At 45.9% G+C, this 27427-nt stretch overlaps 1 protein-coding gene and 1 long non-coding RNA gene across 2 annotated transcripts; both read right to left on the bottom strand.

Moving 5' to 3' along the window:
* Positions 1–1549: 1549 nt before the first annotated feature.
* AMFR (autocrine motility factor receptor, E3 ubiquitin protein ligase) lies at positions 1550–21713 on the bottom strand. The gene is made up of 14 exons (XM_014530130.1): positions 21708–21713; positions 19737–19886; positions 16359–16523; positions 14651–14803; positions 12188–12228; positions 11890–12022; positions 10910–11043; positions 9765–9875; positions 9053–9243; positions 8366–8469; positions 6959–7093; positions 5159–5242; positions 3751–3935; positions 1550–2998 (listed from the first exon to the last, which is right to left on the bottom strand). Exons 1-14 carry the CDS (start codon positions 21711–21713, stop codon positions 2851–2853), a joined length of 1740 nt encoding a protein of 579 aa, XP_014385616.1. The 3' UTR covers positions 1550–2850.
* Positions 5901–6669, bottom strand: LOC106724103. The gene is made up of 2 exons (XR_001359866.1): positions 6099–6669; positions 5901–6021 (listed from the first exon to the last, which is right to left on the bottom strand). It is a non-coding gene; the product is annotated as an uncharacterized LOC106724103 (long non-coding RNA).
* Positions 21714–27427: the final 5714 nt, after the last annotated feature.

The raw sequence follows: 27427 nt of genomic DNA, 5'->3' as shown, positions 1-27427 counted from the left end.
GGAGCACGACCCATCCAAGTCCTCGCGTCACATCCACAATCGCTCATTAGCCAAGCAGACAAGTGCTGCACCGTGCGGTCCAGGGAGAGAGGAGGGCCCCGGAGGTCAGGCCATTGGAACCCTCTCCACACCCCAACAGATGGGAACGGCCAGCCCGGGCAGTTCCAGGGCTTGTGAAGCTAGTGGAGGTGGGTAGGGGTGATACTGCTGCAGACACGGATAGCAAGCCAGTTCCCTCTGTTATAGAGAACCAGCTGGCCCTCGTCAGCCAGGACCAGCCTGCTGGTCAGCCAGGCCACACCAGTGCTTTTCCCACCAGCCCCCCTCACCCCAACTCACCTGCATAGGGAGGCCCACCAGCTCTGTTGATGGGAAGGTTGCACTCCCGGCCACAGCTTGGCCGTGACCGTCGGCATATGGCGTCACTGAAGTTTGCCAAAAGTGAGCCATGTCTGGCAGGGTTCTCTCCCAACAGAGCTTTCTTTGCCTGCTCTTCCTTAAAATGAGTCAGGAGCATCGTTTGAGGAGAGGATGCAGGGGGACCGATGCAGTTAGAGCGAGGAGCGTGGGGTCGAGCCCAAGGGGCTCTAACGCCCACTCGGGTCTGGAACCACTTCTGGGCGATGAGACGAGGCTTCCAGACGGAGGGCGTCCAGGCGGGCAGGCAGGTTATTCCGGAACAAGCTCAGCGCAAAGCCGTGGCTCCTTTTACCTGCTGGGCCGTTTCCGCAGGGCTCCCAGCTCCCCTCCCGTAATGGGGAGAATCACCCGAGAGAGGACCGTCTGCTGGCACACTGGGTGCCCAGCTCAAGCGGGAAATGAGGTCCAGGTCCAGGGGCCACCTGGGCACCTAGGACTCTAGCAACACAAAACGTCCACACAAAAGCCTCAAAACTTGGGAGGGTGGGGGGAGAGAACCAAGACCTCAACAAAATAGGACCCTAAAGAAGATGGAAGGCGTACTATAGACTACTTCCAAAGCCCACAGGCTCCCTGACTTGGAGGCAGCCAGGGCAGGGAGAGGCCATGGGATAGGGTCCCCAGGGGACCCTGGTCTAGCTCCTGCCACTGCCCTTGGGGTCTATCCCAGATGCCCCCAGAAGCGACAAAAGCCGAGTGGGTAGTACCCAGAATCCTTAGCTATCCAGATGCAAAGCCTAGCTGTGAGTCTAGGACTTCTCTCCTGGGTCACTCGACGCTGTGTGAGGCACCACGCCCGGCTTCCATCACTGTCACACTGCGAGCCGCCAGTGTCTCATGACCTCAAACTGCCTTCAAACAATTCCTCTTCTCACACATCTGAACATGTAATGTCATCTTTAATCGCGCAACCCGCAGGGCGTAAGGATGGAAACGGCACACAATCAGAACGGGACCGCGCGCCGGCACCTCCGGAGGAAACGCCTTAGCTCCCGCCGCACACAGCACACTAAGAATCGAGTTTGCTTTTTATTATTATTATTGTTTTACAATAAAAACAAACAGCTATGCTCTCAGCAAAACAAAACACATTTGTTTTTTAAAAAATCACAGAAATGTACTAACAGCATTTCAAAGGTAAGGCTTCTGAAAGGTTTATTGAAATAAATTATCTTGGCCTAGACATTTACTCATCACTCTTTTTTCAATTACTTTTCAACATTCTAGAAACTTTCCGTTTAAAATACATTTAACTTTGTCGATAATTTTAGGTAATACTGGATTCTCCCCCAAAGGACTATCATAACTGTTTTGAAACATTAAAAAAAGAAACTTAATCCGATAGGACACAAAACTGAACTATGTAACCTATCACTGCATGTTTCAAATCCTTGAAGTTAAATGTGGGATGAATTTGAAAAGGGCCAGGACCTGCGTCTGCTCCAAGCAGGTGGATGCCGCATCTTACCTTTCCGCATTTAATTACACCAACAGGAACACAGTGATGAGAATGATGGGCTCCAGAAAAGACGGGAAAGGTAGCTTTCATTTCTCCAGCAAAGCCCTCCAGAATGTCCTCTCCATCTCGTCGGGCCCACATTGTCCCCAAGGACAAACCCACAGCCGCTGGCATTGACTAATTTACTTGACCAAGGAATTCAAACCATAAACCAAAGCTTGCTGCGCACCCCTCAGTGCTGCCCGCCCCCCACACACATCTGGGGGCCAATGACACGCAGAGGAGAGGACAGACACACAGGGTGAACACGTGAAATGCAGCAGCACCGGCGTAAACGGAAATAAAACCAGCTTTGATTGGGGCTCAGAAAGGAAGTCCCGGATGGACTGGGACACACGGGTTACCAGCTCACACGCTACCCTGGCTGCTCCAGGTATCAAACCAAGAGTTTTCCCAAGATGCCCTGCCAGCCCATGGGTCCAGGGGCCCGGTTCCGGCCCCCGTGCCACTCTGAACGCCTCTGAGAACAGCATGAGACAGACCCTCCAGTGATGTGGCTCCCGCTGTACATCCCCCTCTTCATGAACCTGCCCCCACCCCTCTTCCTGCCAGATCGGGGGCTGAGACACCAGCACTGGCTGTGACTTATGCGTAAGGCAGTCATCGAAGCTGCTGGCCTCAGGGCCTCTGGCTGCCCACTGCCTCCTGGTCCTCCCCGCCCCCAAGAAGTCCAGGCAATGCCAGAAGAGATCATGCCTAGAGTTAACATGTGCAGTGTTTCTAACGGGAGAAGAAATGTCACATAGAAAGGGTTACAAAAGGATTACATTTGTCAGCTGTCCAAACACTATGAAGACCACATGCTTTGTACAGCGGCAATGCAGTCAGGCCCACGTCAGACGCGGGCGGCCAGGCAGGCCTCTTCGGTGGGCGCGCTGCTCGGGGAGGCGGCTGAGCAGGGCCAGGAAGCGCTAGGAGGTCTGCTGCTTCTGAAGTCTCCGTTCTGCGGCCGCAGCCAGCATCCTCCGACGCAGGGTCACAGGGTCGGAGGCCGTGCCTTCCGAGGCCAGGCAGCTCTCTGAGGCCGAGTCATCTTCAGAACTTCGGTTCAAGAACCGCCTTGAACAGAAAACAAAGGATTTGCTTGAGGCGCGAGGAAAGCTCTGGAACAGACACAGAAACACACAGGACGCAGCTCTTTTTCACCCCTTGTTTTGCAGGCACCTTCACGAAGCTGTCACTCAGCTCTACCCCATGAGAAAGACCCGCCCTGAGCAGAGGAGCAGATGTTCTCCACACGGGAGGAGGCGCGTCAGGAGGCAGCGCAGCTGTCCGTCCTCTGGCTGTCCCCTCCCCACAGTCACACACAGCACGAAGGCACCCCCTGCTCGAATGAACACAATGCTGGCCTGTCCCCAAGGGTTGAACTACAAAGCCTGGCACAGCCACAGGGACAGCCCCGGCCCCAGCTGCACCGACGCTCCCGGCTGGGCCCACGGCGTGTTGGCCTCTCCAAGTCTCGCTTCTTCAGCTGTAAGCCTGTCAAATGGGTACAATTGCAGTGCTCCCTCTCAGAGCTGTCAAGAGAGTCCAAATAACTGACAGAAAAAGCTTAGAGCACGCGGCACAGGAGTGCTGTCCGGGTACATGTGGCTGAAGATGTCACAGAAGACGGGTGACACGGCAGCTGCCGGAAGTCACCAGTGGAGCCTCTCAAGAGAGGTCTAAAGCCTGACTGTCTAGGTGGCATGGAGTGGTTGCCCACGTTGGCACCTGTGTGAGAAGACCTGCTGTGGGCCTGACGTGACCAGGGCCTTCGGGCCACTGGCTCTGACCGGGTTTAGACCGGCAGGGACGGAGGGCCCACTCACTTGCGCGCCTGCTGCAGGAGGTCGTCCTTCCGCTGGACCAGCATGCGCTGCCTCTCGTCGGCCGACTTGGAGAAGCGGCTGCCCCGGGCCTCGAAGTCCTCCCCCTCGCCGGGCTCCGCCTCCACCTCGCTGAAGTCCAGCGCCTCCTCCAGCCGAGGACTGAGGGCCAGCGGCACGCGCTTCGCCTGCACAGGAGGAAGCGAGGGGCCGGGTGAGCACAGGCCGCCTCCCGGGCAGGTGCCCGCCTGGCCAGAGGCCCCAGAGAGCAATCTCCTGGACCCCAAGCGGGGGCCGCACACTGGGCGTGGGCACCAGGAAGAACAGAACCTGACTCACACTGAGCAGGTACACGATCACACCCACGCCTGGGCACGGCACTTTGGAAAGAAAAACGTTACCCACCAGTTTGCATTCTGGGAATCTTCTGTTCAATTCTAGTAACTGCTCTACAATTTAAACACGTCTTATCATGCTCACCACACAAACTTTATCCCCTCTCCTGGCTCTGAAAACAGTCAAGCAGATAAAAAGAGTGAATTCTACGGATCTTTTTAAACAGAAGTAAGATCATGTGGCTCCTGGTGTAACAGGATATGAACATGGGATTCTCTCGGTTTGGGCCCCCACATGCGCAAGCAGGTGCCGACCAGCTACGCTCCTGTGACCAGACACAGACCCAGCTGCCCGGTGTCAGCATGGCTGCCACCTCCAGGCCACGACAGAGCCAGGGGAAGAGGCTGCGGACAGGCCTGTCTGCGCTTCTCCGTCACCCGCACCCACACCTCCCTGCCTCAGCCAAGCAAGTGAGGGATTTCAGAACAGTGTCGCCCGACTCATATCCCTCGAGTCTGGGGCACAGAGGGCCTGGTGTAACCAACACACTGAGAAATCGGTAGAAAGAAACTGGCTTATCGCAGGTTAACAACAAGGCTGTGATGAGAGCAAGTTTGGTTCCACTTGCTCTGTGTGTGGGGGAGCAGGTGTGGGTCCTGCCCAAGAGCGCCCCTCAGAGGGGGATGTGACCCCCATGCAGGGAGGGGTGGTCTTAAGAGCCAGCTCATGTTCCCAAGTGTAGCCAAGGTTTCTGGTACCCGAAGGGGCAGGGAGAGCTCAGAGGTAATGACACAGGGCACGCACATACACTGGGGTCACATGGCCATCCTAACCTCTCTCTCTCTCTGAGCCTGACCCTACAGGAGTTAGAAAGAACTGGTGGTGAGCGGAGGAGGATGCGCACAGCTGAGGCAGTTAACCTTAAACACTGAGACAGATGTGGCGCACGTCCTCTCTTAGGCTCTTGCCCTGAGCCCCACGGACTCTGTAAGAGGCAGGACTGAAGACCATTACCAGGCACACACGTCTCCTCCCCAACCCCGTACTCTCCCGCCCTCTGGCGTGCAGGCCTCACCTGGGCCGCAGTCTCTCCCTCGTCCAGGTCACCGTTGGGCCTGTCCGCAGGACTGTTCAGTGCAGGTCTGATGCCATCTGACCGCTGAAAGAGACAGCACCATGGTCAGTACAGAGCCGTCCGAGCCTAAACTGCAGGCACAGGGAAATCTGGAGGCAGAGGGAGCTACGGTCCCGCCTGTCTAAGCCCCAAGGCCTCCAGCACCGAGAAATGGAAACGCTGCTACGATTACAGACCGTGTCCCTTCTAATAGCAGTAACTGCACAATAACAAAGTGACAACAGCAGGTCACACGACTACAGGCTGTGGGAAGCCCCTGATCTCATCACCTCATTTATCTTAGTGTCTATGAAACAGGAGCTGTTGTTCTTTTCATTTCAGCCCTCAACCAACGATTTTGGGAATTGGTGTCTACACAGCAGCTCCTCAGCTGTCAGGAGGGACAATGCATTCAAAAGCTGGATCCCAGAAGCCCCCCGTGGGACCAGCTGTAGTCAGCCCCACCCGGAACCTGCTTGATAGCAAACCCCTTAGTAGCCACCTTCCCTTCCTCTTCTCACGGCCCCATGAGCCGCCTGTGTTTCCTGGGACACTTCCCAAATTAGTTACTGAATCCTTGTCCCAGGGTCTGCAGCTGGGACACCCAAAGCCAACGGCAAGGTCAAATAGGTAAGGACCGGCCAGCCACAGCGAGTATCCCCGCCACTTGACGCCGAAGCCAGGCTCATTCCCTCTGCAAAGATTCTCAAGTATTAGGGTTTTATTCATAATTTCCATGTTTTTATATACGGGAGTTGAATCATTTCTTGATAGATGATTCTCTGGTCCTGTCACAAAGCTTGCCTGTAAGATGTTAACATTTCCTATACCCATCAAAGGGGTTATGGATGATGGGCCAGGCTTTGGGTGTCCCAGCTGACCTTCTTAGAAAAGCCAAAACCTATACCCATCAAAGGGGTTATGGATGATGGGCCAGGAAACCTGACCTTCTTAGAAAAGCCAAGGGCACAAGCCTCACATGGCTACTGTAACGAATGGAACACCATGCCGATGCGCAAAGCCCACTGGGGCCGAGGGCGTTATCTCCTAGAGACGGGTCGGCAAACTACAGCCCATGGGCCAGATTCACCCTCCACCTGCCTTTAGAACTCAGGCTTTACTAGAACACAGCTGCCTTCGTGCTATGAGGCTACAGGTGAGAAGTTACAAAGAGGCTCAAGCCTAAACTAGTCCTATCTGCCCTTCACAGAAAAAGGATGCCAATCCTTGTCCAAAAGGAACCAATGCTATGACCTGCTGGACTGACAAGGTTGGGCTGGGTTGCAGGGTATGTCTACACACACACACACACACAAAATAACAATCTAAATACATTTGTTTCTGTCTTAATCCGAGCCTCTTTGGTAGGTCTGTTCTCAGTCATAATTTGGAAAGTCATTAGGCAAATTACAAAAACCCTTAATTAAATCATAAATAATATCTAGTTGTTAAAGTAACTAAAAGTCTGCCGAAACCGGTTTGGCTCAGTGGATAGAGCATCGGCCTGCGGATTGAAAGGTCCCAGGTTCGATTCTGGTCAAGGGCATGTACCTGGGTTGCGGGCACATCCCCAGTAGGAGATGTGCAAGAGGCAGCTGATCGATGTTTCTCTCTCATCGATGTTTCTAACTCTCTATCTCTCTCCCTTCCTCTCTGTAAAAAATCAATAAAATATATTTTAAAAAAAAGTAACTAAAAGTCTCTAGAGGATCAAATCTTTGTGAAGACAATCCCTCTGTCATGCTTAAGACCCCAGGTTACCTGTGTGGGAAAAGGTACTTGAATCCGTCCTTCTAAAATGTTGTCTGTGGTTATTTCAACTGAGCGTGTCAGCTGGAGGTCCTGCAGCACGAGCGGGTATGGGACCTGGGGAAACATCTCCTGGATCTGATGAGCCTAAAGGAATATAAAGGTAAAGGCCACAGAAACGTTCACTCTCAACAGCTCCTCCCGGAGGGGAGGGCCTGGTGTGGCAGGCTCTGGGCCCTGACTTGGCATCTGCCATGAAAGCAAAGGCAAGGGGCCACTTCTATTCTGCAGATCACCATGCACCACACTCCCATTTATACCTCTCCAGGACGCAACAGATAACTTGAGACATCGATTTGAAAATATAAAGGGACAGAAGTCCAACTGGATCCTAAAACAGGCTCAACGAGAATATTCCGGTTTTCAAAAGTGTGCATTAAGTTGGGTATAAAAATGTGTTCCCCTTAAAGACATAGTTCCAAAAGGAACAAACTTCTGACTCACACCTCATGGGTGAAATTCAAATGCATTTTGTCACATGAAAGAATCCCGACTCAAAAATTCCATTTATATGACACTTTGGAATAGCAAAATTATAGTGATTGCCAGAGGGTAGAGGTGGGGAGAGAAAGTGATTACAAAGGGGCACCATGGAATTTGGGGGGAAGAGGAATGGAACTGTTCTCTATGTTGATCATGGTGGTAGTTACACAACTATATGAGTTTGACAAAACTCACAGAACTGGATACTAAAAAGGGTGAATTTACTATATGTAAATGATACCTAATGTGAATAAAAAGGATTATAAAAAATGTGAATTGCTAGCCCTAGCTGGTTTGGCTCAGTGGATAGAAAGTCAGCCTACGGACTTAAGGGTCCGGGTTTGATTCCAGTCAAGAGTACATGCCTGGATTGTGGGTTCGATCCCCAGTGTGCAGCGTGCAGGAGGCAGCCGATTCTTTGCCATCACTGGTGTTTCTATCTCTCTCTCTCGCCCTCTCCCTTCCTCTCTGAAGTCAATAAAAATATTTTTTTAATTTAAAAAAAAAACATTTGGTAGGCCTAGCACAATTGTTAATAAAAGGCACATCATTCACTCCAGTCAATAATTCCCCCACTAACTATTTTGGCTAAAATCAAGAGAGTCCAAGATTGGCCTGAATCACAACAGAATGAACTTCGCAGTACCCAGAAAAGGTCAGATTATCTGCCACAAAGTAAACAACTTTGCAAACCAGTTTCAAAATTTAAAACGCAAGAATCTGAGAGATGTCAGTGAGTAACTAAAATGCCCCTAAAAATCCTGCCGTTCTGCCAGAGCGAAGTTAGGACCAACCAGGTCGCTCTCAGCGCACACGTGTCTAGCCTCCCTTCCCTCCCATTACTAACCCTCTTCTCAGAGAGGTGGCGGTCCTTACCATTGCGTTAAGCTGGGAGTTGCTGGCCTGCGTGATGCCTAGAATGTTGGTGGTGTGCATCACTTCCACTGAAAAACTCGGCAGCCAACTTGCAATCCGGGACCCTGAAACAGAGAGACAGCACCGGTGTAGAGACCTGAACAGCACTCCTCCGAGGAGAATGCCAGGAGAAACGTGAACACATCCAGTTTAGTCCTGGGATTTACGGAATTCGACAGGATGAACTACAGGATGGGCCACAACCCCTGGAATGTTAAGTGTGGTTTTTATTCTCACTCCTCTCCCCTCGCTCCTCTGTTGGGAGGCAGAATGTTCATATCTGTGGGTAAACAAACAGGGCTCCAGCTCTGCTTCTGCTTCAGACACCACTGGAAAGGCTGCTCCGTGACCTGCGTTCCCGGCTTGAGCACTACACCAACGCGACCAACTGTTACCAGCAGTTGGCTGTACAGTGGTCAGGAGCGCTCCTTGCAGGCATTTTACGACTCCTCGTCCCTGCCCCACCAGCCACCTTCACACAGAACCCAGCAGAATGCCTGGTACACAGTAACCCCTCAGCACTATCGATACCTTCTGAACATTCTCAATTGAAACTGAAATGTTACATTACAATGGCCTGTAAGAACCGTTTATAACCGAAACAGCATCAACCCCTGGGTACTGTTTCAGAGATTAAAACACGCTCACCATCGAAGTGGAAGAAGTGGTTGTGCTGGTTTAAGCGAGGTCTGCCCTCAGCGGCTGCCACAGGAACCAAGTTCTCATCCAGGTTCTCTCCGGGATGGTCCTCCCTGACGCGATTGTTGTCGGCGATGTTCAGAGACATTCTGCATGTCGGGCAGGAGGTGTCCTGTTCTAGCCAGGAGCGAAGACAGGAGCTGCCAAAAAGTGCACAATCACCTCTCCTCAGCATATTTTGTGAGAACTCACCAGAAGTACTCTGAATGTATCAAATGTGTTGTCATTTTACTTTCTATTTACCACTAGGTGAGACTTAAATGTTGAGAAACATCTGTTGACATGACCTCTTTGCCCTACTTCACTCTAACATACTTCTAGAATGTTCAGCTATGAACATTAATTCATTCACATGCATGGTCATCTACCAAGACCTTTCTCCAATATGACCTCATCACACGGCTCACCATGTCCCTTCCCAGCCCTATTTGAGCACCCGAAAATGCATGTGGCTGAGTTATTCTCTACTCCAACGATCTGTTCTCTCACGCTACGTTAGCTGCCCACTAACGCCGTCATAACCTTGGCCTTCTCTTCAAAATCCCGAAGGGCACCTGGTCAGGCTGAGGTCACGTCCCCACTCCCTTGCTAGGATTCGTATTGAGCACCCGCACACCCCGGGCAGAACGCCAATCCCCCGTGGCCCTTCCCGAGCTCCTACTTGTGGAAGAGATGGCCACAGGGCAGCTTCCGTGCAGCCTGCATGGAGTCCCAGCAGATGGCACAGTCGTCGTTATTGACAGCCAGCTCCTCTGGAGTTGCAACTGCAAACCTGCGAACGACAGAACGCACCCGGCAGGAATCAACTCCACAGCGTAGTCCAAGCACCACTGTACGGACAGGAGGTGTCTTGCTCTAGCCGGAAACGAGGACAGGAGCTTTTCCATCAGCACAGTCACAGAGGAACCCAGTAAAAAATTGCCACCATCAAAAACAGTACACCTGCTCTCCTTCATGGCCTATCAAAGAGCAAGTGAGGGGTTTACAGGCAGGAACTTTGTCCTGACCATGGCTCCTGTTAGCGATGACTCCAGGAAACATTTCTGGGCAAATCAGAGGAGTGAAGACCCCCAGAGAGCCAAACAGTCCCCTCAGGCACAAAGAGGGTCCCCGTTAATCGCACACTTTCAGGCTTGTTTAGCCTCAGGCTGGCAAGTGAGTACCTCCTTCAATGCGGATAAGAGTGTGAGTGTGAGTGTGTGTGTGTGTGTGCCCGCGCGCGCATATGTGTGTGTAATAAATGCACATGAGTAAAGAATAAGTGAGACCCACATTCTTAAAATAAGGAGGACAGATGCCCAAAGAAGCTCCCATATAATAATGATGATGATAAAAGTGACATAATAATAAGAACCTAGTATTTACTTAGGGTGGTAAACACACAATACAACATACAGATGATTATTGTAGAATTGTATAAGTGAAACCTATATAATGTTATTAACCAATGTCACCCCAATAAACTCAACAACAGAAAAAAAGAACCTAATATTTACTGAGCACATGCTAGTACGCAGTACTAGAATACTCTAAGTTGACTGCACCTAGCCTCCCATGAATCCTCCCAATAGTTCCAGGAGGAAGGTTCTGCTATCATCCCGAGAGGAAATACATAGAGAGTCAAAGAAACCGCTCACAACCACAAGGAGGTGGGGATTCACAGCCAGGCAGTCTGGCCCCAGAGCCTACAATCTTCCCCATCCTGTTAGCAGCTCACAAAAGCAAGTTCTCATACAACCCGGGATCGGTTATCATTAAAGAGCTAAACTGAGACAACGTGGGCCCTGTCAGCTTGTGCTTGCTCACCTGGCTTCCATGTTCCCAACGACATGCAAATAGTTCTTGTGCCGGCGGATTCGGCGCTGGACCTCATGAAACAGGTACCGCAGCTGCATGAAGATGACCAAGCTGGCCATGGATAACCAGATGTTGCCAAATAACTTCACAAGAGGGGAAGAGAGTAAAACACACATGAAACATGAATGTGAACCTGCGAGTGATGAAGGGGAGGTGTGCAACAGAAGCTCTTAATTGTTATGTATTTGGATATGGGAAGAAGCAGTAAAGACAACAAAATGTTAACAGTGATCTCTGAGCGTCTGTTGGGGGAGAGGCGGTTTTTTGTTTGTTTGTTTTTTAACAAAAACTATACATTTTTTTCCTTTTAAAAGGGTATCTTTTCAAAGTTACTTTCAAAGTATTTAGAAATGTGCAAGTCTAACCCAATAATTTTTAAATACTTCTTTAATAGGCTTATAATTTAAATAAACCGCCTGCCAAATATGCTAATTCTCATCATTATTAGATCACTTAAGTGCTAACCAATGAAGGAGTTCAACATTGTCATTTCTTGAACACCAAAAGTAAAATGTAAACAATGAAGGGGATTTAAGTATAAAGACATTTTTTACTACAAAAATGGAAAATGTATGACTCATGAAGTAGCTAACTCTGCAAGAATTCCCATTACCTTCTACAAAGAAACCGCTAAATATTAGAACACACAGAAACTATGGGGAGAGGAATTCCCTTAACTTTTTGCTAAAGAATTATCTATTGACTTGGGCAGCAGAGTTAATAAGCCTCCCAGGAGAGTCAGCAAACTTCCCCTGAGCTGGGCGCAGTGGTTCCGGGACACGCTTTATCCCCCGTGGCAAAGAGAGGGACGGGCACAGCTGCGCTCATTGGTATGGTCTTACGTGGCTCATCCAGCAATGTTTCCCTCCTTAGTGTACTATCCAGGGTTCCTGATTCTGAAAACCTTCGCTCCCCCTGAGAAAACTTACCAACATGTGGATGTGATGCATGAGGTCCAGAGATAAGAGAGTGAGCTCCATGACAAAATCTGTGTAATAGACATACGTCCCCTTCCCTTCCCATGTCCCTTCGTGATTGAGGTCCCAAAGGTGGATCACGTATCTGCCATGAATACAAAAAAATTATCTTAATACTCTTTTGTTACAATTGAATTTGGTTTAAACATGATAGAGGAGAGTCACATTTTAATATATTTTATACATTTTATATCTTAAAATCAACTGTATGGATAGATCTCAATCACCTCCCTCCCGAATTTCTACTCACCGCAAAATCACATGAGCAGTCCTCACTGTGACAAGAAGAGACTGTAAAAAATAAAGTCATATTTTTCCTTTGAGTCAAATTTAGGATTCCTCAGGCCAAACTTACTTTTACAAAATGATAAAAGTTAAACATTGCTCAGTTTAATTTAAAAGCAGGTTGTCAAGGGGCGTGGGGTGGGGAATTGGATGAAGGGGGTCAAAAGGTACAAATTTCCAGTTATAACAATAAGTCCTAGGATGTAATGTACAACATGATGACTACGGTTACACTGCTGTGTGGTATATTTGAAAGTTGCGAAGAGAACAGATCCTGAAAGTGCTCATCACAAGGAAAAAAACAGTTTTGGTACCGGTATGAGATGATGGATGTTAACGAAATTTATTATGATAATCATTTCACAGTATATGTAAGTCAAGTCATGATGCTGTACACCTAAACTTATACAGCACCGTATGTCATTATACCTCAATAAAACAAAAAGGAAAAAAAGGCAGGTGGTTCAAGTTTACCAACCATTTTCTTCTATCTGCTTCAAATTTCCATGGAGTATTTTCATCATCTAGCAACCCAGCTTCTCTGAGCCCTTCACTATTGACAGGTGACAAGCAATTACACCTGTCCATCTCCTAAGGCTGCCTTCTATAATCTGAAGTCATCCTCGTAGTTGGATGATCACTTCTATTTTATACAGCATTCAGTGACACCGCTGGTTACCTAAGAAGGTTTTTGGTACTTGGTGACCCCACACCCAAAGTACAGTTTAGACAGCACTACCCGCAATATGAGCACCTGCTCTCCACACAGCGCTGTGTGCACTCCCTCTGCCCACAGGGAAGAAGAGAGAATAAAGGAAACAAAAACAAAATAAAACCCTCGTGGTACTTTGTGTTATAGAAATTAAGATTTTCCTCTTAATCTACCAGAATAGAACTTTAAATTAATATTTGAGATTAGGACACTCCCAGTTATAAATGGAAAATATTTTACCATACATAGAAGAGAAACACTATAAATATAAAAATATAATTTAGCTCAAAATAGCACACCTATAGCATGATAAATTATCTTAAAAGAATAAACAGTAATGAACTAAAATAAAATATGTACTATAGTATGATCCATAGGCCTAATTTAAGTGTTTTCATTTTTAGGTATACCTTGTTCAAAAGTTGGCTTAATATTAATTAAAAGAGAGCCAAAAAAGGAAAACACAATATTATTCAAATGATGGTTTATAATAAAATATATCTAAAATATGCTAATTAACACTAGTCAGTGTAAAGTTGTAGACAGATATTTTTCAAGAGAAAATATAGGCCCAGCTGGTATGGCTCAGTGGTTGAGCGTCAACCTATGAACCAGAAAGTCACGGTTCGATTCCCGGTCAGGGTACATGCCTGGGTTGCAGGCTCAATCTCTAGTAGGGGACATGCAGGAGCCAGCTGATCAATGACTCTCTCTCATCATTGATTTTTTATGTCTCTCTCCTCCTCCCTTCCTCTTTTATTGATATTATTGAAATCAATAAAAATATTTTCTTAAAGAGAGAAAATATAGTTGTATACTTTGCACATATAGAAAGTACTCAACTAGGATTATAAATGTTTTTAAGTACTTAAATGTTCCTTTCCTAATTTTACTTACACTACTATACTCAGAAATGAACGCTATTAAACAAAAAAACTTTAACCCTATTCCAACAAATTCCCAATACTTTAAACTTAAGTGTTTTTAGTATTAGCTCATCAGCTTTAATATATTTATTTCTTTTTTTTCATTAATAATAGCTATTATGGACAAGATAAAAAGTATTTTGTCTTTGGCCTGAGGAAAAAGCAGAAATCAATATTTTCAAAAAGGTCTAAAAAGCAAATTTTAAAATATACATGAATATCAAATTATTCGTTCAAAATAATATATTTTAAATATTAAATTATTCTATAAAATCTTAGTTCCTGCCCTACCTATGAAAAAACAAGTATAGAGTACTCCTCTTTACTTACTACTAATCACTGCGTATAGTGTCTTAAGGGAAAAACCTTCCTACTTGGGAGTCTCTGGACTTAGATTGTGCCACTTGCCACTCTGGAACCTTCAGCAATTCACTTCACCCTCTATGCCTGAGTCCCCATCCACGAACAGGAATAATAAAATGAGTAAGTACATGTAAAAATGAGTCAATACAGGTAAGGCATTTAGAACAATTCCTAGTAAATAGTAAGCACTACTTAACTGATGGCAAAAATAACCACTTTTAGATTGTAGAAAGAATTATATGAAATAACACAAATGAAAGCATTCAGTACCAGTACCCAACACAAAACAGACTCAAAAAATGCTTGTTAAAATGAAAGACAGATGTCCATCAGTCACTTCATGGGTGCAAATACCTGTCCGTCCTCCTCTAGCTTCCTAGAAAATATTCAGAAATGGGATCAGAGCAAAAGCCTGTCTGCGTCTTACCTCCACGGCCATGAAAGCCAGCGTGTGCATCCCGTGGATGTAGCCTGTGACACAGCAGATGACCGCTAGCCCACAGCAGGAAAGCAGCATCGCCATCAACAGAGACAGCACTCGGCCATGGCTGCTCATCGGTGTGGTGGGAGAAAAAGAGAGCTGAAACGCACAAAACAGGAGAGGGAAGCTCATTCTTCCTCGTGGCAGTGAGAAACTCCAGGTTAATCTTGGTGGCTTTGCTTGGGGCTCTGTGCTTAGCTGCGTGGCCCAATGCGAATCACAGAAAAGCACCCCATTACCAGATGGCCCAAATCCTCCAACCAACCAAAATATGAGCAGGAGCTGAAGTATGGAGCTCTTTATCATTTAACCTCCTGAATATAACAACACACATTATATTTTCATCTCAAATTCTCAAGGATCCTCTTACCAGCAGATCATAAGCCTCTAGAAGCAATTTCCAGAGGCACGTCCCCTCTCCTAACATTTAACAGGGCTCAGCACAGCACCACTCCTGTTGTTTCTTTCTCATCTTGCGCTAGCCCTCCTCCCCAAAACCACCTGGCGGGCCCTTGGAGTCTGCCAGGACTAGGACAACTGAAATGTAACCAGGTGCAGACTTACTACTATAATGCTGTGTTAATATAAGCAAGGAGAGGCAACAGCTCGGAAAAGCAGGCCTGGAGCTGTAGGTCCTGAGCAGGAAGGTGTAGACAGCAAACCGGTTAGGGAGGCTGAATTGTGTAAGCTGTAGCCTTTGAGACTGAACTAACTCACACAGAGGGGCAAGAGCCGCTGGCCCATGACGACGGGTAAAGAAGGGGCAAACAAGGCCCGGGTGTGGGTTTCACTGGAGGGCAGAACTGTAGGTTACCGGGTTCATGAAATGAGTTTGGGAGCACGCAAGAGTGAGGGCTCACCCGCAGAGCTCTGATCTGACCTAAAGCCACGATGCAGACCTTGTGCCCAGATGGAAAAGGATTCACTTCTCCTGGGACCAGGGAAACCAGAGAGCTAATTCAGTCCTTGCCCAGGGGTGGAAACTAATCAGAAAGGAGAGCTCCGAGAACCAGACTAAGAGGGAGCAAATGGAAGGAGACTAGAAGAGGAAATTTCTGGAAGAGACCAGCATTTATTCAGTTTACATATTAAGGTTTCTTGCGCTGTGATAGAAACAGTTTGTGTAGGTGAACTGGCCCACGTGGGCTGTAATGTAATACAGGACTGGATAGGGGAGGAAACCTCCCTGCGAGACACTGATCCCGCATTCCTTAGCTGCTGCACAAAGTCCCTCAAGAAACAAGCAGTGGGGCCCTCGCCGTTTGGCTCAGTAGATAGAGCATCGGCCTGCGGACCAAAGGGACCCAAATTCGATTCTGGTCGAGGGCACGTACCTTGGTTGCAGGCTCCTCCCTGGACCGAGCCCTGGTCAGGGCTTGTGCAGGAGGCAACCCATCGATGTGTTTCTCTCACATCGATGTTTCTGTTTCCCTCTCTCTTTTTTCTCTAAAAATCAATGGAAAAATATCCTTGGGTGAGGGTTAACAAAACAAAACAAAAAACAAAAACAAAAAAAGAAAAAAGTGGGTACCGGATCCAGGAGCCTTCCTCTAGAGAGCTACCCCAACATGCCTAATATGGCTCATTCACATTAAAGGATATAAACCTGGCGAATGTGCAACACAGCAAGCCAAGGGCGAGGCTGAAAACTCACATATTCAAATCGGTCCTTGCAGAGCTGAACCATCAGGTGCAGAAAGACAAGTCCGGCAAACCAGAGGCACCACATGACCACCTCTCCCACTGTCTGGACATTCAGCACGCCGAAAATGAAAATGAACTTGTAGAAAATAAAGTTCCAGAACTTGTCTTTGAGGTGCTACAAAGAGAAAGATTTACAAAAGTTAGTACCATCACATCTGACCAATTTAAGAGAAGTTATCAAACAAAAGCTGACTTCTATGGAGAAAATATTCTATTCTCAGCTCTATCACTTGTCCACAGAAAATAAAAGGCAAAGGAAAAAATAAGCCCTCTTAAGAATAGAGAAGTCACCTTGAAAGTAATTTGCAAATTCCAGATTGTAATCCTAAATCACTTACGGAATTTTAGCCACTAAAAGGGGAGAGCTATTAGTCTAGTCTAGCGCCTTATGAATTAAGTAACACATATACTTCCAACTCGAAGTAGAAAAGAATGGGGGCGACTACAAGCATTTTTACCATGTTTGCTCTCTGGATTCTTACAACAAACAATAGAAAAGATTAGACTTTTAAAAATCCTTCAGATTAAAGAATAACATAAGCTCATTTGGCAGCCCATAATCAATGTAAGTACCCAAAAAATGCACAACAAAAAGGCATCAGCATTAACATTTCACTTATCACATGTAAGAACCTTTCCAATGTCAGTGAATATTCTCTGAATATATCATTTAAGTGGTTACAGATGAACACTGAAACTGGTTGTAATTTTTCGCCATTCAGAAAATGGTGTGAGTGTCTATGAGCGTCTATTTCTTCACCATATCGAACCATCCACCAGACTTCCAAAGTCATGAAAGTGCACATCCCATGGCCAGTGCATATCTGCCTCACTGTACTCTCCCCTACCTGCACTGAGGACTTCCAGTTTTAAAAATCTTTCCTGTACTGGCCCTGGCAGCTACCTGCACTGAGGACTTCCAGTTTTAAAAATCTTTCTGTACTGGCCCTGGCAGGTATGGCTCAGTTGGTTGGGCATCGTCCTGTGCACCGAAAAGTTGACAGTTTGGTTCCCGGTCAGGGCACATGCCTGGGTTGCAGGTTCGATCCCTGGTCAGGGTGCATACAGAAAGCAACTGATCTCTGTTTCTCTCTCACATCAATGTGTTTTTTTTTCTCTCTCTCTCCCTCCCTCCCTCTCTCTCTCTCACCCTCCCTCTCCCTTCCTCTCTCTCTAACTGCTTCAATGAAAACATTTTTAAAAAACTCTTTCCTATACTGAAAAAAGGGCAGTGAGGGGCATCTAGCCAACAGATATTAAAATATACTATCAAGCCATCTATGGGAGTGATGGAGTAAAAATGTGACTTCTAAGTTTACTTTATATATAGTTTTGAATCATGTAAATGTTTCACAAAGTCAAAAATTAAAACAGAAAAAGTAAAATTAAATAAAAACTGAACTTGAACCTAAATGTGTAACAACTTGATACACGACGATGTAAAGAATGTTCTTGGGAGCTTTTACAGATGGTACTCTGATGTACACCCTCTGAACAAAGAGCAGAATGACCCAGGAGTCCTTGGTGGGGTATCTGTTTCCAGATCTGGGGCAGGTAGAGCACAAAGTGAACCTAGAACATTGTGTGCCCTGGTTTGAATCTTCTCTCCGTCATCTATTTGCTGTGTGACTTTGGGAAAGTCACTTAACATCCCCATGCTTTGGCGTCCCCACCTATAACATGGGTCTTTTCATGGCTTCTATCTCATACTCATAAAATGTTGGGGAACTAAGTAAGTTAATATACGTACAGCGCTTAGACAAGTGCCATAATAGGCATTAAGTGCTTAAAACACTTCCTGGTTCTAAACCTCCACTTTACAGTTTAACATTTGTCCCATTTTAGGTTGTCTTTGCCTCTGGCATTCCTCTAGTCTTGAACTTTAAGCACTCACAGAGCAAACCCATGTCAATTCTGTGGAGTCCTAGCTCAAAATAATGCTTAATAAATGCTACTGGATGACATTAGTCAAAAAGCCATCACAGAACCGCCTGACAATGCTCTCTATACTGAAAACACTGGACACAGAGCTGAGGAACAAATGTGCCCATTATGATTACCGCCAGGTCTTGAAAAAATCTCTGGAATACTCCGAGGTTGTTTTCTGTATGTTTCGAACTGATCCTTAACATTTTAGAAAAAGAAAGCAACAGTATCTAAGGCCCACGGTGCCAGCTCAGTCCATCAGCAATTAGACGGCTTGCCTGGCCTGACCAACTTCTGGCCCACAAGTCAAAAAGTTTTTCTTGAAGAAGAAAGCATCAAAAGAAGCTTTGTATCTTCCCCAAAAAGCCGACATTCCACTGATCCCATCTGGGAGACCTCTGGAGTTATTTTGGAGAAAGTGATGATACTAATGAAAAGTCTCCGGGAAAACAAACAGTCCTGCTCATAACAGCACCCAAGCGCTCCACCCCCACAGTAAGTGCATGTCAGCTCTGAACCAAGCCCTTGCTGATCTGATAACAGGAGATCTGGGTTGAAAAGGGTAAGGAAGGAGGGAAGCCATTGTACTTTTAATGGAGTAGGTTCCTGTGTCTCACCACTGAGATAAGATAAAGTAAAATACAGTTTGGTTTGTATGTTGTTATTTCAACGGCCAGTTCTAAATTCTTATTTTAAAACACAGCATTCTATACTCTATCCAATAAAAGCTTTGGGGGACTGCTGATCTGTGCAGTATCTTGTGGAATAATTCATTATTGAAAGCATGTCCTGCTCACATACATATTCTGAGAATAATGTTCAATCAGACTGTCTCACCTAAAAGAAGAAATCACCTAATTTCCTGCTTGTAGAACAGTCCTAAATTACTTTTCCAAAGGGAAAAATTAAAATCTCTCGGTAAATTCCTTTGGAAAAGAATTCCATACTTTAAAGACTGATAGTTATGATTATTTAAACTAAAATCTGTGCATCTTTTAAAACTACGTTCATAAAAGTCATGGGTAAAGCAGCTATAAATAATATCGGGACAACTTGGTTACACTGAATATGGACTGCGGATGACGTAAAGTATTTTAATCAATGCTGAACTTCCTGATTTTGACCATTGTGCTCCAGTTATACGAGAAAATGTCCTTGCTCTTAGGAAATACACACTGAAGTATTTGGAGGGAAAGGGCCTATGATCACCACAACTTACTCTCAAACAGATCATAAAAAATAAGTATATAGAAACAATAGGCACATGTTAATGCAAATGAGGCAGAATGTTAACTGTGAATCAAGTTCTTTGTAGCATTCGTGCAACTTTTCTGGAAATTTGAAATTATATCAACTAAAAAAAATCTGGTCCTAAGAATCCATCCTTGCCGCCTGGACTTACCTGTCTCTCGCTCACTCGAAGAGGGCCGAACACGATGCACTGGATTAGCTTAGCCATCAACATCAAAACACAGCAAGCAGTGTTGACTAGAACCTGCACACAAACCAAAGAAAGAAAGCTTGCTTCCTTCTGTTGAAAACCAAAGCAGCTCTAAAACTTTATGTTAGGAATCCAGCCCTCATTCCCAAAGACCAGCCTTTCCAGTTCTCTACCAGCACAAGGTAAGTAATGTTTGAAGGGCACACTTTCACAAGGTGGGGTGGGTACACGGAGAGGGAGGAGAGGCGCCGGGAAATTCACAGGCCTGTTCCACAATGTACCTCCAGAGGCCACGGTCCCCTTTAGTCTTAACCAACCGTGTGTACACTTTGTGCTGCATGTGGAGAGCTCTATGTACCTTACAAACTGTAGGTGCATCATTTCCTACATTAAGATTCTGATCGCCACAAAGAAACGTTTTCTAGAAAATGAGGTTTATCATGAACAGCAAAATTCAGTACCCAAATACCCCGCCCTGCCTGTCAAACAAACAGGAGGTGGGGAGAAGAAGGTGGGTGTCCACAAAAAAGTCACAAGAGCATAAAGAATTGAGAATCAAAATACATATGTGTATTTTAAAATTCATTGTAGTGGGACAATCTGCCAATCAAAAGGTACTCTATGCTTAGTGTTGGCCTTAAAGGTTCAGGGACATTAGAAGGGACTGGAAAATAAACCAGTAAGGAGGTAGAAGAAAACTGGCAGGAGGGGCTGAGAACTGAAGGGCAACCATTAAACTCCAATGCAAACTCAAGGCCTTCTTCAGCAGTAGGTGGGCATCTTTTTAAACTAATTGGTCGGTGTGGGTCAGTGGTTGAATGTTGACCTATGAACCAGAAGGTCAAGATTCGATACTCGGTCAGGGCACAGTAGGGGGATGTAGGAGGCAGCCAAACGATGAGATGTTTCTATGTCTCTCTCCCTCTCCCTTCCCCTCTGAAATCAATAAAAATATAATTTTTAAAATAAATAAAAGAGATGGGCAATCTAATGCTTACAAAATGAGAGTGGGCTGCCCCTGACCATGAGGCTAATGTGGCACAACACATTACTGGTGCTCAAATGATTTTTAAAACACTGCATGACCCCAAAAAGCCAAAAGAACCTTGGTAAGGACAGTAAAGATGGCTTTCATTAGAGCAAATGAAAATGAACACCAACTCAAAGTAAAGGTTGCTTCAGTCTTTGATTCACTAAGTTTAAATGAAGGTGGCCATATTCCTCTTCCCAGGTCATTTTTCCCCTCTACTTTTAAAAGAAGCAAAAATGTTTGTTTGTTTGTTTTTTAAATATATTTTATTGATTTTTTACAGAGAGGAAGGGAGAGAGATAGAGAGTTAGAAACACTGATGAGAGAGAAACATCGATCAGCTGCCTCCTGCACGTCCCCTACTGGGGATATGCCCGAAACCAAGGCACATGCCCTTGACCGGAATCGAACCTGGGACCTTTCAGTCCGCACTATCCACTGAGCCAAACCGGTTTCGGCCGCAAAAATGTTTGTTTTTACTGAAAAAGGAAGGAAGGAAGGAGAGAGAAGAGCCAGAAGAGAGTCATATAAGGAAGCAAGCTCCCTAAGATCTCTCCAGGTTCCCCTTAGCATCTCACACATCATCCACCCTTTATTAGAATAGCCCTGATTCATTAGAAAAATATTAAATTATGTTTAGTTCTATTCTGCCTGCCTAATGGGGCAAGGAAGTGTGTGACACATTTTTAAAGAACTGAAACAAAAATAGTTCTGCTGAAAATAGAAACTGTTGTGGTAATTAAATCCTTCAAATAACCAGGGGGAAAATCTCAAATTAGTTATCCAAAACATCCTGTATCCCTAAGGTAGGACTCCCCGTAGAACAGCCCATTCAAAACATTCCAACAAATGGCTGAGGATCCTTATTTTTAAGGCAATGAAATAGATAATGAAAAGCTCACCTCCATTGTGCTTCTAAACCAGTCAATGGAAACCTCTCTCATGTTAAGAAAATCGTCCTAAGACAAAACCACAACCACAACTCCTCAGGCTACAGCCCCCGGCTGAACAAGATTCTTAAGATCAGTCAAAAGTGCCCTAACCTAACTACAGCAGGCTTTTAAAGAGTTCTCCCTGCCTTTTCACGCAGGCAAATGAAATGAAATGAATCTCACACATTTAGCTCCCCCACTCAAAGCTTTTAAAACCTAGGTGACACAGAACTTGGAGATATCTAACAAGCAGGCTGCTGTGAGAGCAAAGGGAAGAAATCAACTCTAGGGTTGCTTAGTAACTGCTCTATCCCAGCAGCATTCTCCAACACCTTAGACTACAAAACAAAAAAAGTATTAGTTCCTATTTCTCAGTTAAACTTTTTAAAAGAAGTTTTTCTAAATTCAAAGAAAGGTGTACAAATTTTGTATCTTTGATTTTTAAAAGATAAGAGCCCAAAACAAAAAGCCCTCATAATCCCATCACCCACACATTACCATTTCCTATTTTTAAAAAATATATATTTTATTGATTTCAGGGAGGAAGGGAGGAGAGAGAGAAACATCAATGATGAGAATCATTGATCGGCTGCCTCCTACACGCCCCCTACTAGGGACTGAGCCTGCAACCGGGACATGTGCCCTGACTGTGACATCCTGGTTCACAGGTCGACTTCAACCACTGAGCCACACCTGCTGGGCTCCTATTTTAATTTCAATGGCAGAGCTAAATATTAGCAAGGGTAAGAAGTGTGGACCCTGAGAAAGAAGATACCAAGAAGGGTTCCTGGTGACTAAGTGGGCTCAAATGTAAAAGCAGGGCACAGCACCCATTTCTAAGCAGGGTCCTCTTCACCCAAATTGCACTTAAGGGAGAAGCCTGCACTGAGCTATCTGCAGGCACTGTGTTCCTGCTACCTGAACCAGCCCTTATAAAGGAGTTCCTGGAATCCTATTTCAACCACTAGGACCGAGGCATTCGTAATCTATTCAGAGCTGTGAAGCTATATCACCATCAGCATCTTGACCAACCAATCAGAATGGCTCCATTCTGACCAATCAGGACAGTGCCTTTTGGACCAATCAAACTATGAAGACTTGGAGTCCTCATTTGCATGAAAACAGAAAGTCAGCTGCACTCTGACATAGGGAGTTTACTTTCTCTTTCCACTGAGGAGTGAAGACTCTGACTCTAGTTGAAACACTGAAGACATCTTGCTTGGAGCAGAGTGGAGCAGGCCAGCCTGGAGCAGAGCAGAGCTGTCCAGCCAGAAAGGGGCCTCACCCCAGGGCCATGTCACAGCCATTGCTTCCTCATTGAGCTGTAACACTACTGAGCTGATCCACAGCTGTGCTGTTCTCACAGCCCTGTTGTATCATCATTGAGCTGTTTACACTGAATCAAGTTTCCTTCTTCATCGCACCTCAAATTGGGGATTCCTGTTGGCACTGAATGAGCGCCAACTACAATCAGTTGACAGAAGGGAAAAAAAGGCTTGAGAAACTATACAGATACTAGAAAGGGAAGTTTTGTAAAAAAAAGAAAGAGATACCATTTGCGAACTTTATAGAAAAGCTCAAACTACATAAAACTGGAAGCAACTAAAAATTTATAGGGAAATGTCTTAATTTCACAAATATTGTGTCATTCCAAAAAGGATAGGATATATTCTCTCCTTTCAAAACTAAATTACAAGCTAGTTTGACCTTCGAGGAAAAGAGAAGAGGGTGTTAACACATGGCCTGGCTCGTTTATCACTGTGTAACCTTGGGGGTACTGTTCATTTGGTAAAATGCTGGCCGCCAAGGGGCATTATTTATGAGCTTGTGATGAAATGTGGTTAAACTACCAGGAATTGCTTCAAGGACATGATGAATATACGTATTTCTTAGTCTATTTAACACCAGCACTAACTACCCCACCCCCACACACCATTTGTCTCCTCCCTTTAAGGACCACTGGACTATATTACCTCTCTGCAGCCTCCCAGTGGCAAGTATAAGATGCCAATAACATGCAAAGAGGCATATGGCCCCTTATTACACTTGTATTCCCCTTTTCGCAATACTAGGGAAGTAAAGGAGATCACGTACGCAAAGCACTCAGTACACATCCAGCAAGTAACCAAGTAGCAGTGTCTTCCTGCTAAGCTGGAAGGTTTTTCCTGTATTGAGTTGTTTGTTGAGGCTTATATCCTATTATTTATCAGTAGTCTCTTTCTACAACTCCAATATTTATGGAGCTAACATTTTTCTCTAATTTTCTTTGGAATATTCAACTCATACAGACTCAAGCCTAGTAAATTATTTTCAGTTCTGAAGTTGTATAGTTCTGTGAAGATGGGCTCTTCAAAGCAGGAGTCAGCAACATTTCCTTTAATGGGCTATCAGTTAGTAAATATTTGGGACCACACCCTGTCATATATTCTTCCTTAAAAAGTGTAAAAACCATTAGTGGTTGACAGGTTGTACAAGAACGGGTTGGGCCTAACAGGCCATCACAGTTTGCCAATCTCTGCTCTAAATGGTCAGTTAGTTTACTTTTATCCATTTTTGTTTCTGGTGATTATTTTCCCTTGAGACTTCTATTTAAATTATTTTATTTGCATATAATTGAGTCAGATTTGCATATAATTAAGTCATTGTTTCATATTTCTATTTCACCATTTTACCATGTCCTTTTGCAATTTCAGAAGCAAGTTCATACCAAAAAAAAAAACCAAAAAAACAAACAAACAGAAAGGAGGAAGTAATTAAAAGAATGAAGAAGTGGAAACGCCAAAACACCTGAACAATTCACAACAATGATAGAATGACTCAAGGGGTACCTTAATGGAAGGATCATATGGAAAGGTAAAATAAGCCTAGAAATGAATAACAAATAAAACCTATCTGGAATGAAACTTTCTAATGAAAGTTCTAGAAAGACATGAGGAAGCAAGTGATCACCTCAAACCTGAGTATTTGTCAATATAAGAATCCTGGTGCCTCCTCTCCAACCTGCTCTCAATGTCCATGCCAGAGGGCCACCTGGAGTGACGTCCTTGCAGGGACGAGGTCTTAGGTCACTACATCTCCTGACTCTTCCCATTTCACTGCTGCCACAGACTGTCCCCTGGAAAATCACCTCATCATGACAGCCCTCCTCCCCTGAACCCTATGGCCCAGAAAATAATGTCCATACTCCTTAGTGCTGCGGCTAGATCTATAGAACCCGACATTAGCCCCACACCCCACCCTCTCCCTAATCAGTTCCCTTCCAGGGGTGTGCCTCAGATCGCCTTGGACATGAATCAAAATGAAGATTCCAAAGCTCCCTCCTTCTCCCTGGACTTGATCCCCAGGTAGAGCCTGAGAATCTACATCTTACAAGTACCCCAAGTGAAAACGGACCAAGTTGCCAGGTGTCCACACTTTGAGTAATACCTTCGGAGGGTTGCTCACCTCTTCCTTGCTCTCACACAGAGGGGTCACTTCCCCCACCTCCTGCGTCTCCCCTTAACCTTCCCAAACAAGCTCACTCTGAAATCAGGAGCCACTAGCGTTTCAACAGCCCAGTTTATGGACCTGTCTGTATCCACACTCTACACTGTCCACACACCACTCTGAGGTGGTTTTCTCTACCTGCAATGCCCTGTGCTGCTTGCTGAGATCCCACCCATCTTCCAAGGCCGGGTTCAAATACCACCTTCCAGGCATCCTTCCCGAGGCACCCGTTTCTCTTGCTTCCAAACTCCACCATATTTTCTTTGCATGTCCATTGTCACTTACCAAATTCTGCCTTATCTGTATATGGACTACTTTTGAGAGGAGGGGGAAATGTTCACAGTCGTGCCTTCCAGAATGCCGCAAAGGGTACTTTTGAAAAGTTTATTAATCAAAACCTCCTGAGATGCCATCAGACCTGCATGAATCTGCATGGATTGTGCTCTATGAAGATACATTTCAGAGATTCCAATCGCCAAACACGAGCTAGCAGGATTTGCAAACTGGCAGAAAGATCAGTTTTTGTTTTGTCTGGCTTGGTTTTTTTAAATGGAATCGGAATGTCTTTGGGCAGGGCACAGAAAGGATCCACTTTCACAAATGCCCCGCCATCTATTCCCCGGGTTATGCTGTCTCTCCACCCGGGGAGTCTTTGAGATTGGGAGCACTACTCAGCTACGAAAGCAGAAACTATGTACTTACTGGATGATGAGGAAACCTTACAGCAAACACATGGAGGGCCTGAGAAACCAAGGCAGGTCAAGGTGAAAGTATGAAAACCACAGAAACCATGGAAGAAAATCAGTAAGATCAACCGAGAAAGGGGAAGCCTAGCAACAGATAGGCAGAAACAGTAAATTTGCTTGAGGCATGACCGCTATTGAAAACACTAGGAAGAAAAGAAAAAAGTGTCTTAAATTAATAATTTTCACAGGAAAAGGATCAACAGGCTTTGTTTTTATGAAGGGGCGTGTTAACCTTGAAATTTGAACACTGGGTTCTATAAAAAAAAAAAAAACTCCTGGGGCCGGGGGGGGGGGGGAGGAATCATTAAACAACAGGAGTAGTGGTTCTATAAATACCATAGTGGATCCCTCTCAAAGATCCATTTATATCCTAGACTTAAAAAATATATCAAAAACTATCATCTTAACACGTGGCAAAAGCACTCTTCACATCACTTGGAAGTTGTTTACCTGCTAACTCAAATGCAAAAATAGATTTGAAATTAAGAGATGGGAGGAGTTCTTTCTTGATATGGTGCTGCCTGGCCCAGCTGAACGCAGAAGTGGGAGAAGGGAACTTCGCCCCCCCCAACCCCCACCCCCCACACTGCCTTCTGCAAACCTCTTTGTCAGGAGGCTTAATCCACGGCCCACAAGTCCCACCGCTTCTTGAGGAAGCACAGTGGGGTTAATTAATTATAACACACAAGCGGCACATCACCTACACACTGGAAGATTAACCTCAGTCATTTACCGCCGACTCTCAACCCCCGACGGGAGCTAGCAAGCTGGGGACCAGACCCCAGCCGCCCCAGGACACCCAGGTGAGGGACTTAAACCCTGGAACAGTGCTTCTCAACCTTCCTAAGGCCCGACCCTTTAATACAGTTCCTCATGTGGTGGTGACCCCCCATTTCATTGTTACAGATTGAACATAATGAAAGCCTAGTGATTCATCACAAAAACAATATGTAATTATATATGTGTTTTCCGATGGTCTGAGGCGACCCCCAAAGCAAGGGGCGCACCCCGGGATTTTCAGAAGAGGCGTCCGCGGCCCAGGTGGGAGCCGAGTTCCCAGCCCGGTAACTGCGGATCGGGCGTTTGTCTCAACCCGCGAGCCCAGCCTTCCTGCCCCGTACGCGGTGCCCATCCTGCCGGGGCAGACACAGCGGAAACCCTGTTTCAGAGGAGAAACCCCGAGCGCAAGGGGGGGCCGCCCCGCGACTCCCCATGTTATGCGGTCTGCAGACCTCGAAGGGAACCGGGGTGAATGAGTCATCACGGTGGGGCAACAGGACGGGAAGCTCAGTTTGCAGGTCTGTGACCCGAGGGGGGCAATCAGAGACCAAGTGGCCAAAAAAAAAAAAAAGTTCTGGTGGACGGCCTCTCCCCCGACACCCATGTCCAGGCACACGCAGCCCCTGGACCCGGCCTGAGGACTCCGAGAAGCCTCTCCCCCCCCCACGGCACCCCCTG

Source organism: Myotis brandtii, unplaced genomic scaffold, assembly GCF_000412655.1.
Source record: "Myotis brandtii unplaced genomic scaffold, ASM41265v1 scaffold721, whole genome shotgun sequence".
NCBI lineage: Eukaryota > Metazoa > Chordata > Mammalia > Chiroptera > Vespertilionidae > Myotis > Myotis brandtii.
Note: the sequence above shows the minus strand (reverse complement) of the source record. Positions and strands in the feature narration are given on the sequence as shown.